Source organism: Zonotrichia albicollis, chromosome 1 (genome assembly GCF_047830755.1).
Source record: "Zonotrichia albicollis isolate bZonAlb1 chromosome 1, bZonAlb1.hap1, whole genome shotgun sequence".
NCBI lineage: Eukaryota > Metazoa > Chordata > Aves > Passeriformes > Passerellidae > Zonotrichia > Zonotrichia albicollis.
This window is the reverse complement of record NC_133819.1, coordinates 154739887-154753664: the sequence shown is the minus strand read 5'-3', so window position 1 is coordinate 154753664 and position 13778 is coordinate 154739887. Positions and strand designations below refer to the sequence as shown.

The following is a 13778-nucleotide window of genomic DNA, read 5'->3' as shown; positions in this document are numbered from 1 at the left end:
CTAAAAATTCAGCAATTCCCACCTGGGAGAGGCTCCCCAAAAAATCCCAGAGATTTTGGGAGATTCTGAGGCATTTTAGGCTCAAAATTTGAATTTTTGAGAATTTTTTTGGATTTTCCCCAGAATTTTCAGTTTCTAACACAAATTTTTGAGGATTTTACCCCAATTTTTGGGATGTTCCCACAAATTTTCTGGATTTCACCCCCATTATTTTGGGGGGTTTACGGGAGATTGGGAAATTCAGGGGAATTTTTGGGATTTTTGGGGAATTTCAGGAAAAATTAATGGGATTTGGGGAATTTTGTGAATTTTTATGGGGGATTTTGGGGAGGGAATTTTGGGTTTTTAATGGGAATTTTGTGGGATTTTTGGGAGGGAATTTTGTGATTTTTTATGGGGGATTTTGGGTTTTTATTGGGGATTTTGGGGGGAATTTTGGGAATTTTTGGAGGGAATTTGGAAGTAACTTTTATGGATTTTTGGGGGAAGTTTTGGGGGGATTTTGTGGGATTTTTGGAGGGAATTTTGTGAATTTTTATGCGGGATTTTGGGTTTTTAATGGGGATTTTGTGGGATTTTTGGAGGGGAATTTTGTGAATTTTTATGGGGGATTTTGGGGGGGAAATTTGGGATTTTTAAGGGGATTTTTGGGGGAATTTTGGGAGGGAATTTTGTAAATTTTTATGGGGAATTTTGAGATTTTTGCAGGGATTTTGGGGAGGGAATTTTGGGTTTTTAATGGGAATTTTGTGGGATTTTTAGGGGGGATTTTGTGATTTTTTATGGGAGATTTTAGGTTTTTAATGGGGATTTTGGGGGGAATTTTGGGAATTTTTGGAAGAAATTTGAAGGAAATTTTATGGATTTTTGGGGGAAGTTTCGGGGGGATTTTCTGGGATTTTGGGGAGGGAATTTTGTGATTTTTTAATGGGGGATTTTGGGATTTTAATGGGGATTTTGAAGGATTTTTGGGAGGAAATTTTGTGAATTTTTATGGAGAATTTTGGGATTTTTGCAGGGATTTTGGGGAGGGAATTTTGGGTTTTTAATGGGGATTTTGTGGGGAATTTTGGGAGGGAATTTTGTGATTTTTTATGGGGGATTTTGTTTTGGGATTTTGGGGGGGAATTTTGAGATTTTTGCGGGGATTTTGGGGAGGGAATTTTGGGTTTTTAATGGGGATTTTGGGGGGAATTTTGGGTGGGAATTTTGCGAAATTTTATGGGGGATTTTGCAATTTTTGCGGGGATTTTGGGGAGGGAATTTTGGGTTTTTAATGCGGATTTTGAGGGATTTTTGGGAGGGAATTTTGTGAATTTTTATAGGGGATTTTGGGTTTTTAATGGGGATTTTGGGGGGAATTTTTGGAAGAAATTTGAAGGAAATTTTAGGGATTTTTGTGGGAAGTTTCGGGGGGATTTTGTTGGATTTTTGGGAGGGAATTTTGGGTTTTTAATGGGGATTTTGTGGGATTTTTGGGGGGGGGTTTTGTGAATATTTAAGGGAGATTTTGAGAATTTTTGCAGGGATTTTAGGGAGGGAATTTTGGATTTTTAATGGGGATTTTGGGGGGAATTTTGAGAGGGAATTTTGTGAATTTTTATAGGGGATTTTGAGAATTTTTGCGGGGAATTTTGAGATTTTTTATGGAGATTTTGGGGAGGGAATTTTGGGTTTTTAATGGGGATTTTGTGGGATTTTTGGGAGGGAATTCTGTAATTTTTTATGGGGAATTTTGGGATTTTAATGGGGATTTTGTGGGATTTTTGGGAGAGAATTTTGTGAATTTTTATGGGGAATTTTGGGATTTTGGGGAGGGAATTGTGAGATTTTTACGGAGATTTTGGGGAGGGAATTTTGGGTTTTTAATGGGGATTTTGTGGGATTTTTGGGGGGGGATTTTGTGACTTTTTATGGGGGATTTTGGGTTTTTAATGGGGATTTTGGGGGGAATTTTGGGAGGGAATTTTGGGAATTTTTATGAAGGATTTTAAGAATTTTTGCGGGGAATTTTGAGATTTTTACGGAGATTTTGGGGAGGGAATTTTGGGTTTTAAATGGGAATTTTGTGGGATTTTTGGGGGGGGATTTGGGGATTTTTTATGGGGGATTTTGTGAATTTTTATGGGGATTTTGGGGGGGGAATTTTGGTTTTTTATGGGGATTGTGGGGGGAATTTTGGGAGGGAATTTGGAAGGAAATTTTATGGATTTTTGGGGGAAGTTTCGGGGGGGTTTTGTGGGATTTTTGGGAGGAAATTTTGCGAATATTTATGGGGAATTCTGGGTTTTTATGGGGATTTTGGGGGGAATTTTGGGAGGGAATTTTGTGAATTTTTATGGGGAATTTTGAGAATTTTTGCAGGGATTTTGGGGAGGGAATATTGGGTTTTTAATGGGGATTTTGTGGGATTTTTGGAGCAGAATTTTGCGAATTTTTATGGGGGATTTTGAGATTTTTGTGGGGATTTTTGGGAGGGAATTTTGAATTTTTAATGGGGATTTTGGAGGGAAATTTGAGGGAATTTTGTGAATTTTTATGGGGGATTTTGTGATTTTTGCGGGGATTTTGGGGAGGGAATTTTGGGTTTTTTAAGGGGATTTTGGGGGGAATTTTGGGAGGGAATTTTGTGAATTTTTATGGGGAATTTTGGGATTTTGGGGAGGGAATTTTGGGTTTTTAATGGAAATTTTGTGGGATTTTTGGGGGGGATTTTGTGATTTTTTATGGGGGATTTTGGGGGGGGAATTTTGAGATTTTTGCGAGGATTTTGGGGAGGGAATTTTGTGAATTTTTATGGGGAATTTTGAGATTTTTGTGGGGGAATTTTGAGAATTTCTGCGGGGATTTTGGGGAGGGAATTTTGTGATTTTTTTATGGGGGTTTTGAGATTTTTGCAGGGATTTTGGGAAGGGAATTTTGGATTTTTAATGGGGATTTTGGGGGAATTTTGGGAATTTTTGGAGGGAATTTGGAAGGAAATTTTAGGGATTTTTGGAAGGATTTTGGGGGGACTTTTGGGAATTTTGGGAGGGAATTTTGTGAATTTTTATGGAGATTTTGAGATTTTTGAGGGGATTTTGGGGAGGGAATTTTGGGTTTTTAATGGGAATTTTTGGAGGGAATTTGGAAGGAAATTTTATGGATTTTTGGCAGGATTTTGGGGGGACTTTTGGGAGGGAATTTTGGGTTTTTTATGGGGATTTTGAGAATTTTTGCAGGGATTTTGGGGAGGAAATTTTGGATTTTTAAAGGGGATTCTGTGGGATTTTTGGAGGAGAATTTTGTGAATTTTTATGGGGGATTTTGGTTTTTTAATGGGGGGAAATTTAGGAGGGACTTTTGTGAATTTTTATGGGGAATTTTGGGATTTTTAGGGAGGGAATTTTGGGTTTTTAATGGGGATTTTGGGGGGAATTTTGGGAGGGAATTCTGTGAATTTTTATGGGGAATTTTGGGATTTTTTCTGGGGGATTTTGAGAATTTTTGAGGGGATTTTGGGGAGGGAATTTTGGATTTTTAATGGGAATTTTGTGGGATTTTTGGGGGGGAATTTAGTGATTTTTTTATGGGGGATTTTGGGTTTTAATGGGGATTTTGGGGGGAATTTTGTGAATTTTCGGGGGGAATTTTGAGGTTTTTGCAGGGATTTTTGAGAGGGAATTTTGGGTTTTTAATGGGGAATTTTAGGAGGGAATTTTGTGATTTTTTTATGGGGGATTTTGGGGGGGAATTCTGAGATTTTTGCAGGGAATTTTGGGAGGGGAATTTTGAGATTTTTGCAGGGATTTTGGGGAGGATATTTTGGGTTTTTAATGGGGATTTTGTGGGATTTTTGGGAGGGAGTTTTGCGAAATTTTATGGGGAATTTTGGGATTTTGGGGGGAATTTTGAGATTTTTGCTGGGATTTTGGGGAGGGAATTTTGGGTTTTTAATGGGGATTTTGTGGGATTTTTGGGGGGGAATTTTGTGACTTTTTATGGGGGATTTTGGGATTTTTGCGGGGATTTTGGGGAGGGAATTTTGTGATTTTTTTATAAGGGATTTTGGGTTTTAATGGGGATTTTGGGGGGAATTTTAGGAGGGAATTTTGTGAATTTTTGGGGGGAATTTTGAGATTTTTGCGGGGATTTTGGGGAGGGAATTTTGGGTTTTTAATGGGAATTTTGTGGGATTTTTGGGAGGGAATTTTGTGAATTTTTATGGGGAATTTTGGGATTTTTTCTGGGGGATTTTGAGAATTTTTGAGGGGATTTTGGGGAGGGAATTTTGTGAATTTTTATGGGGATTTTGGGGGGGAATTTTGAGATTTTTGCGGGGATTTTGGGAGGGATTTTTGGGATTTTTGCGGGGATTTTGGGGAGGGAATTTTGGGTTTTTTAAGGGGATTTTAGGGGGAAATTTTGGGAGGGAATTTTGTGAATTTTTATGGGGGATTTTGGGGGCTGAATTTCGGGATTTTTGCGGGGATTTTGGGGAGGGAATTTTGGGTTTTTAATGGGGATTTTGGGGGGAATTTTGGGAATTTTTGGAGGAAATTTGAAGGAAATTTTAGGGATTTTTGGGGGAAGTTTCGGGGAGGATTTTGTGGGATTTTTGGGAGGGAATTTTGTGACTTTTTATGGGGATTTTGGGATTTTAATGGGGATTTTGGGGGGAACTTTGGGAGGGAATTTTGTGAATTTTTATGGGGAATTTTGGGATTTTAATGGGGATTTTGTGGGATTTTTGGGAGGGAATTTTGTGAATTTTTATGGGGAATTTTGGGATTTTGGGGGGGGAATTTTGAGATTTTTACGGAGATTTTGGGGAGGGAATTTTGGGTTTTTAATGGGGATTCTGGGAGGGAATTTTGGGAATTTTTATGGGGAATTTTGGGATTTTGGCGAAGGAATTTTGGGTTTTTAATGGGGATTCTGGGAGGGAATTTTGGGAATTTTTATGGGGAATTTTGGGATTTTGGCGAGGGAATTTTGGGTTTTTAATGGGGATTTTGGGGGGAATTTTGAGAATTTTTGGAAGAAATTTGAAGGAAATTTTATTTTTGGGGGATTTTTGGGGGAAGTTTCGGGGAGGATTTTGTGGGATTTTTGGGAGGGAACTTTGGGATTTTAATGGGGATTTTGGGGGGAATTCTGGAGGGAATTTTGTGAATTTTTATGGGGGATTTTGGGAATTTTTATGGGGGATTTTGGGGGGGAATTTTGGGATTTTTGGTGCATCCCCACCTTGTTTCTTTGGCGCCTCCCGGGAACACTTTTGGGGTAACCCTCGAGCTCCTCGTCCTCATCCTCTGCAAAAATCCCAAAATTGCCCCAAAATGCCAAAAATTCCCTTAAATCCCAAAATCTCCCCACAAAACCCCAAAAATCCTCCTAAAAATCCACCCAAAATCCCAAAAATTCCCCCAAAACCTCCCAAAATTCCCTCAAAATCCACCCTAAAATTCCATTAAAATTCCCAAAAATCTCCCTAAAAGTCCCCCAAAATTCCCCTTAAACCCCCAAAACCTCCCTAAATTCCCACAATTTCACTTAAATCCCAAAAATTCCCTCAAAACCTCCCGACAACTCCCCAAATCCTCCCTAAAATTCCCAGAATTCTCCCCAAATCCCCAAAATTCCCCTAAAACCCCCCAAAAATTCCCTTTAAATCCCCCAAAATTCCCTTTAAATCCCCTAAAATCCCCCCCAAAAAAATCTCCCAAAATTCCCCCCAAAATTCCCCTTAAATCCCCTAAAAAATGCCCCCAAAATCCCCAAAACCTCACAAATTCCCCTCAAAACCCCCTTTAAATTCCCTTTAAATCCCCCAAATTGCCCCAAAATCCCCCAAAAATCCCCTTGAAATCCTCCAAAGTTCCCCCTAAAAATCCCCAAATCCCCCCAAAAATTCCCAAAAATCCAAAAATTCCCTTTAAATCCCCAAATCCCCCCAAAAATCCCCCAAATTGCCCCAAAATCCCCCCAAACCTCCCTAAATCCCCCCAAAATTCACCTTAAATTCCCTTTTAACCCCCTTTAAATGTCCCAAATTGCCCCAAAATCCCCTGAAAATTCCCCCTAAAAATCCCCAAATCCCCCCCAAAAATTCCCAAACTTCACCTTAAATCCCCTTTTAACCCCCCAAAACCCCTTTAAATCCCCCAAAATCTCCCAAATTTCCCCCAAAACCCCCCTGAAAATCCCCAAAATTCCCCTTAAATCCCCAAAACCTCACAAATTTCCCTCAAAACTCCCTTTAAATTCCCAAACCTCCTTTAAATCCCCCAAAACTCCAAAAATCCCCTTGAAATCCTCCAAAATTCCCCCTAAAAATCCCCAAATCCCCCCCAAAAAAATTCCCAAAATTCACCTTCAATCCCCTTTTAACCCCCCAAACCCCCATTTTAAATCCCCCAAATTGCCCCAAAATCCCCTTTAAATGCCCCAAAACCCCCTTAAAATCCCCAAAAATCCCCTTTAAATCCCCAAAAAATCCCCTTTAAATGCCCCAAAAATCCACTTTAAATCCCCAAAAAAATCTCCCCAAAATCCCCTTTAAATGCCCCCAAAAAATCCCCTTTAAATGCCCCAAAAAATCCCCTTTAAATGCTCCCCAAAATCCCCTTTAAATGCCCAAAAATCCACTTTAAATCCCTAAAAAATCCCCTTTAAATGCCCCAAAAATCCCCTTTAAATGCCCCAAAAATCCCCTTTAAATGCCCCAAAAATCCCCTTTAAATGCCCCAAAAATCCCCTTTAAATCCCCAAAATATCTCCTTTAAATGCCCCAAAAAATCCCCTTTAAATCCCCAAAAAATTCCCCTTTAAATCCCAAAAATCCCCTTTAAATCCCCAAAAAATCCCCTCTAAATGCCCCAAAAATCCCCTTTAAATGCCCCAAAATCACCTTGAAATCCCCAAAAAATCTCCCCAAAAAATCCCCTTTAAATCCCCAAAAATCCCCTTTAAATCCCCAAAAATCCCCTTTAAATCCCCAAAAAATCCCCTTTAAATGCCCAAAAAATCCCCTTTAAATCCCCAAAAAATCCCCTTTAAATGCCCCAAAAATCCCCTTTAAATGCCCCAAAAAATCCCCTTTAAATGCCCCAAAAATCCCCTTTAAATCCCCAAAAATCCCCTTTAAATGCCCCAAAAATCCCCTTTAAATCCCCAAAAAATCCCCTTTAAATGCCCCAAAATCCCCTTTAAATGCCCCAAAATCCCCTTTAAATCCCCAAAAAATCCCCTTTAAATGCCCAAAAAATCCCCCCAAGAAATCCCCTTTAAATGCCCCAAAATCCCCCCAAAATCCCCTTTAAATCCCCAAAATTCCCATTTAAATGCCCCAAAATCCCCCAATATTCCCCTTGAAATGCCCCAAAACCCCCAAATTCCCTCTCACCGCTCTCAGACAGCTCCAAATCCGATTCTTCCTCCTCCTCCTCTTCCTCCTCCTCCTCCTCCTCCTCCTCCTCCTCATTCCCGGGGTCCCCCCCGAGCTCCCGGAGGGTCCCCAGAGCCCCCTCGGGGTCCCCGGCCCGGAGCTGCAGAGCCCGGAGCCGCCGCAGCACCCGGCGCTGGGAAATGGGGAAAACAACCAAAAATGGGAAAATTTACCCAAAAAATCACCCCAAAATAGCCCTGAAATAGCCCTAAAATAGTCAGCAAAATAGTCCTAAAAAACCCAAAAAAAAACCCAAAAAAACCCCAAAATTTCCCCAAAAACTGCAGCACCTGGCGCTGGAAAATGGGGAATTTTTTGGGGGGAAAAACCCCAAAAATGACAAAATTAACCCTGAAAAATCGGGAAAAACAACCCCAAAATAGTCCTAAAATATCCCAAAAAATAACCCCAAAATATCCCCAAGAACTGCAGTACCCGGTGCTGGAAAATGGGGGAAAAAAACCCCAAAAATGACAAAATTAACCTGAAAAAATCTGAAAAAACAACCCCAAAATAGACAGAAAAATAGTCCTAAAAAAGCCAAAAACTCCCCCAAAAATTTCCAGAAGTATTCTTTAAAATGTCCAAAAATAGCCCAAAACATAGCCCAAAAAAACCCAAAAAGAGCCCAAAAAACCCCAAAAAGAACCCTAAAAATCCCAAAAAGAGCCCCAAAAATAGCCCTAAAAACAACCCCAAAATATCCCCCAAAACTGCAGCACCTGGCGCTGAGAAATGGGGAAAAACACCAAAAAAATACCAAAATTAACCCTGAAAAATCTGAAAAAATCACCCCAAAATAGCCCTGAAATATTGCAAAAATAGCCTTTAAAAATATCCCAAAAACTGCCCTAAAAAACCCCAAAAAACTGCCCTAAAAAACCTCGAAAATACCAAAAGTAACCCCAAAAATCTGAAAAAACAACCCCAAAAATAGGCAGAAAAATAGTCCTAAAAACCAAAAAAACTCCCACAAAAAATCCCCAAAAAAACTCAAAAAAAGCCCAAAAATATCCCCAAAAACTGCAGCACCCGGTGCTGGAAAATGGGGAATAAAACCCCAAAAATGACAAAATTAACCCCAAAAAATCGGAAAAAATCACCCCAAAATAGCCCTGAAATAGCCCTGAAATAGACAGAAAAATAGTCCTAAAATACCCAAAAACTCCCCCAAAAATATCCCCAAAAATATTCCCAAAATCCACCCAAAATCCCCCAAAAATTCCTTAAAAAACCAAAATAACCCCAAAAACCAAAAAACCTTTAAAATCCCCCAAAAACCCCTTAAAAATCCCCCAAAAACGCCAAAAAATTCTCAAAAAAATCCCCAAAAACCCCAAAAATCCCCCCTAAAAAAACCCCCAAAAATTCCAAAAAATCCCAAAAAAAACCCTTAAAAATCCCCCAAACGCCAAAAAAAACCCTTAAAAATCCCCCCAAAAAACCAGAAAATTCTCAAAAAAATTCCCCAAAAAACCCCAAAAATGCCCCAAAATCCCCCTAAAAACACCCCAAAAATTCCAAAAAAAATCCTGAAAAATCCCCAGAACCGCCAAAATCCCAAAAAGAATCCTAAAAATTCCCCAAAATCACCCAAAAAACCCGAAGGAACCCCCAAAAATCCTAAAAAACCTCGCAAAGAAACCCAAAAAAGCCCCAAAAAATCCTTAAAAATCCACCCAAAAATTCCTTAAAAAACCAAAACAACCCCAAAAAAATCCCCAAATCCCAAAAAACCTTAAAAATCCCCCAAAACCGCAAAAAACCCCTTAAAAATCCCCCAAAAAGCAAAAAAAAATTCTCAAAAAAATCCACAAAAAACCCCAAAATCCCCCCTAAAAAACCCCAAAAATTCCAAAAAATCCCAAAATCCCAAAAAACTTTTAAAATCCCCCAAAACCCCAAAAAAACCCCTTAAAAATCCCCCCAAAAACCCAGAAAATTCTCAAAAAAACCCCCAAAAAACCCCAAAAATCCCCCCAAAAAAAACCCCAAAAATTCCAAAAAATCCCCAAATTCCAAAAAAAATCCTGAAAAATCCCCCAAAAAATCCTAAAAATTCCCAAAAATCACCCCAAAAAACCCTAAAAATCCCCCATAAATTCCTTAAAAAACCAAAACAACCCCAAAAAAATCCCAAAATCCCAAAAAATATTAAAAAATCCCCCAAAACCCCCCAAAAAAAACCCTTAAAAATCCCCCAAAAAAATCTCAAAAAAATCCCCCAAAAACCCCAAAAATCCCCCCCAAAAAAACCCCAAAAATTCCAAAAAATCCCCAAATCCCAAAAAACCTTAAAAATCCCCCAAAAGCCCCCCAAAAAAACCCCTTAAAAATCCCCCCAAAAACCCAGAAAATTCTCAAAAAACCCCCCAAAAAACCCCAAAAATCCCCCCTAAAAAAACCTCAAAAATTCCAAAAAATCCCAAAATCCCAAAAAAAAAATCCCCAACCCCAAAATCCCAAAAATTCCCCCAAAAAATGCCCCGAAAGCTCCTAAACCCCACCTGCAGCCGTTGGTCGCCGGCGGCGCGGGCGCAGCCCAGGGCGCTCTGCAGGGCGGGGACAACCTGGGACGGGGAGGCGCCTAAATCCTCTCGGCTCAGAGCCACGTTCAGCCAGGTACGGCACTCCTGTAAGGGGTTAGGGGATTTAGGAACCTTAAACATGGGGGATTGGGGGATTTAGGAACATTGGGAATGGGATTGGGGGATTTAGGAACATCAGGATTCAGGGATTTGGAGTTTGGGATGGGGGGGATCCTAAATCCTCTCGGCTGAGAGCCACGTTCAGCCAGGTACGGCACTCCTGCAAGGGGTTAGGGGATTTAGGAACCTTAAACATGGGGGATTGGGGGATTTAGGAACATTGGGATATGAGATTAGGGGATTTAGGAACATTGGGAATGGGATTAGGGGATTTAGGAACCTTAAATACGGGGGATTAGGGGATTTAGGAGCCTTAAACATGGGGGATTTAGGAACATTGGGATGGGGGCGCCTAAATCCTCTCGGCTGAGAGCCACGTTCAGCCAGGTACGGCACTCCTGGAATGGGATTGGGGGATTTAGGAACCCTGAGAATGTGGAATTAGGGGATTTAGGAGCCTTAAACATGGGGGATTGGGGGTTTGGGAGCCTTAAACATGGGGGATTAGGGGATTTAGGAACCTTAAAGATGGGGGTTTAGGGGATTTAGGAACCTTAAACATGGGGGATTTGGGGATTTAGGAACATTGGGAATGGGACTCGGGGATTTAGGAACCTTAAACACGGGGGATTGGGGGTTTGGGATGGGGGGGATCCTAAATCCTCTCGGCTGAGAGCCACGTTCAGCCACGTACGGCACTCCTGCCATGGATAACAGTGGGGTTAGGGGATTTAGGAACCTTAACCGTGGGGGATTTGGAGTTTGGGACAGGGGGGCGCCTAAATCCTCTCGGCTCAGAGCCACGTTCAGCCAGGTCCGGCACTCCTGGGAATGGGATTAGGGGATTTAGGAACATTGGGAATGGGATTAGGGGATTTAGGAACCTTAAACATTGGGGATTAGGGGATTTAGGAACATTGGGAATGAGATTTGGGGATTTAGGAACCCTAAACATATAGGATTAGGGGGTTTAGGAACCCTAGGAATGAAATTAGGGGATTTAGGAACCTTAAACATGGGGGTTTAGGGGATTTAGGAACCCTGGCAATGGGATTAGGGGATTTAGGAACCTTAAAGATGGGGGTTTAGGGGATTTAGGAACCTTAAACATGGGGGATTAGGGGATTTAGGAACCCTAAACATATGGGATTAGGGGATTTAGGAACATTGGGAATGGGATTAGGGAATTTAGGAACATTGGGATGGGGGCGATCCTAAATCCTCTCGGCTGAGAGTCACGTTCAGCCACGTGTGGCACTCCTGGGAATGGGATTAGGGGATTTAGGAACATCGGGAAATGGGATTGGGGGGTTTAGGAACCTTAAACATGGGGGATTGGGGGATTTAGGAACCTTGAACATGGGGGATTAGGGGATTTAGGAACATTGGGAATTAGATCAGGGGATTTAGGAACATTGGGAATGGGATTAGGGGATTTAGGAACCTTAAACATGGGGGTTAGGGGATTGGGATGGGGGCGATCCTAAATCCTCTCGGCTGAGAGCCATGTTCAGCCACGTGCGGCACTCCTGCAATGGGATTGGGGGATTTAGGAACATTGGGAATGGGATTAGGGGATTTAGGAACCCTAAACATATGGGAATAGGGGATTTAGGTACATTGGGAAATGGGATTAGGGGACTTAGGAACATTCGGAAATGGGATTAGGAGATTTAGGAACATTGGGAAATGGGAGGGATCCTAAATCCTCTCGGCTGAGAGCCACGTTCAGCCAGGTACGGCACTCCTGGGAATGGGATTAGGGGATTTAGGAACATTGGGAATGGGATTAGGGGATTTAGGAACCCTAAACATGGGGGATTTAGGAACGTTGGGATGGGGGGATCCTAAATCCTCTCGGCTCAGAGCCACGTTCAGCCACGTCCGGCACTCCTGCAAGGGGTTAGGGGATTTAGGAACATTGGGAATGGGGGATTTGGGGATTTAGGAACCCTGAGAATGTGGAATTAGGGGATTTAGGAGCCTTAAACATGGGGGATTAGGGGATTTAGGAACATTGAGAATGAGATTGGGGGATTTAGGAACATTGGGAATGAGATTTGGGGATTTAGGAACATCAGGATTGGGGGATTTGGAGTTTGGGATGGGGGCGCCTAAATCCTCTCGGCTGAGAGCCACGTTCAGCCACGTGCGGCACTCCTGGGGACACATTAGGGGATTTAGGAACCCTAAACATGGGGGATTAGGGGATTTAGGAACATCAGGATTCAGGGATTTGGAGTTTGGGATGTGGGGGATCCTAAATCCTCTCGGCTGAGAGCCACGTTCAGCCACGTACGGCACTCCTGTAATGGGATTGGGGGATTTAGGAACCTTAAACATGGGGGATTAGGGGATTTAGGAACCTTGGGAATGAGATTAGGGGGTTTAGGAACCTTAAGCATGGGGGGTTAGGGGATTTAGGAACATTGGGAATGGGATTAGGGGATTTAGGAACCCTAACAATGGAGGATTTGGGGTTTGGGATGGGGGGATCCTAAATCCTCTCGGCTGAGAGCCACGTTCAGCCACGTGCGGCACTCATGCAAGGGGTAAGGGGATTTAGGAATGGGGGATTAGGGGATTTAGGAACATTGGGAATGGGATTAGGGGATTTAGGAACCTTAAACATGGAGGATTTGGGGATTTAGGAACATTGAGATATGAGATTAGGGGATTTAGGAACCTTAAACATGGGGGATTGGGGTTTGGGACAGGGCTGATCCTAAATCCTCTCGGCTGACAGCCATGTTCAGCCAGGTACGGCACTCCTGCAATGGGATTGGGGGATTTAGGAACATTGGGAATCGGACTTGGGGATTTAGGAACCGTAAACATGGGGGATTAGGGGATTTAGGAACATTGGGAATGGGATTGGGGGATTTAGGAACATCAGGATTGGGGGATTTAGGAACGTTGGGATGGGGGGCGCCTAAATCCTCTCGGCTGAGAGCCACGTTCAGCCAGGTACAGCACTCCTGCAAGGGATTAGGGGATTTAGGAACATTGGGAATGAAATTAAGGGATTTAGGAACCCTAAACATGGGGAATTAGGGGATTTAGGAACATTGGGAAATGAGATTAGGGGATTTAGGAACCTTAAACATGGGGGATTTGGGGTTTGGGATGGGGGCGCCTAAATCCTCTCGGCTGAGAGCCACGTTCAGCCACGTGCGGCACTCCTGCAAGGGATTAGGGGATTTAGGAACCTTAAACATGGGGGATTAGGGGATTTGGGAACATTGGGAAATGGGATTAGGGGATTTAGGAACATTAAACATGGGGGATTAGGGGATTTAGGAACCTTGGGAATGGGATTAGGGGATTTAGGATCAGGGTTTAGGGGGTTTAGGAGCTCTCCCTTGGGGTTTTTTATTGGGGATTTGGGATCAGGAATTTGGGGATTTGGGATTTAGGATCAGGAATTTGGGGCTTAGGGGATTTAGGGTCAGGGCTTAGGGGATTTAGGAGCGCTCCCCTGGGAATTTTTTTTTTATTGGGAATTTGGGAGCGGGAATTTGGATTCAGGATCAGGAATGAGGAGATTCAGGATCCGGAATTTGGCGATTTGGGGATTTAGGATGGGAAATTTGGGATCAGGAATTTGGGATTTTGGGGTTTAGGGGATTTGGGATCAGGGCTTAGGGGGTTTAGGAGCTCTCCCTTGGGGTTTTTTATTGGGAATTTGGGATCAGGAATTT

General features: G+C 42.1%; 1 protein-coding gene across 1 annotated transcript in view; it reads right to left on the bottom strand.

The window, feature by feature from the left end:
* The window catches only part of LOC141726139 (tonsoku-like protein), a 91555-nt gene that overhangs the window by 54039 nt on the left and 23738 nt on the right, over positions 1-13778 (bottom strand). The window contains exons 7-9 of the mRNA XM_074530939.1: positions 9937-10062; positions 7388-7562; positions 5230-5294 (exon numbers count right to left, since the gene is read on the bottom strand). Of these exons, the coding sequence (XP_074387040.1) occupies positions 5230-5294; positions 7388-7562; positions 9937-10062 (366 nt within the window). The remainder of the gene's footprint in view (positions 1-5229; positions 5295-7387; positions 7563-9936; positions 10063-13778) is intronic.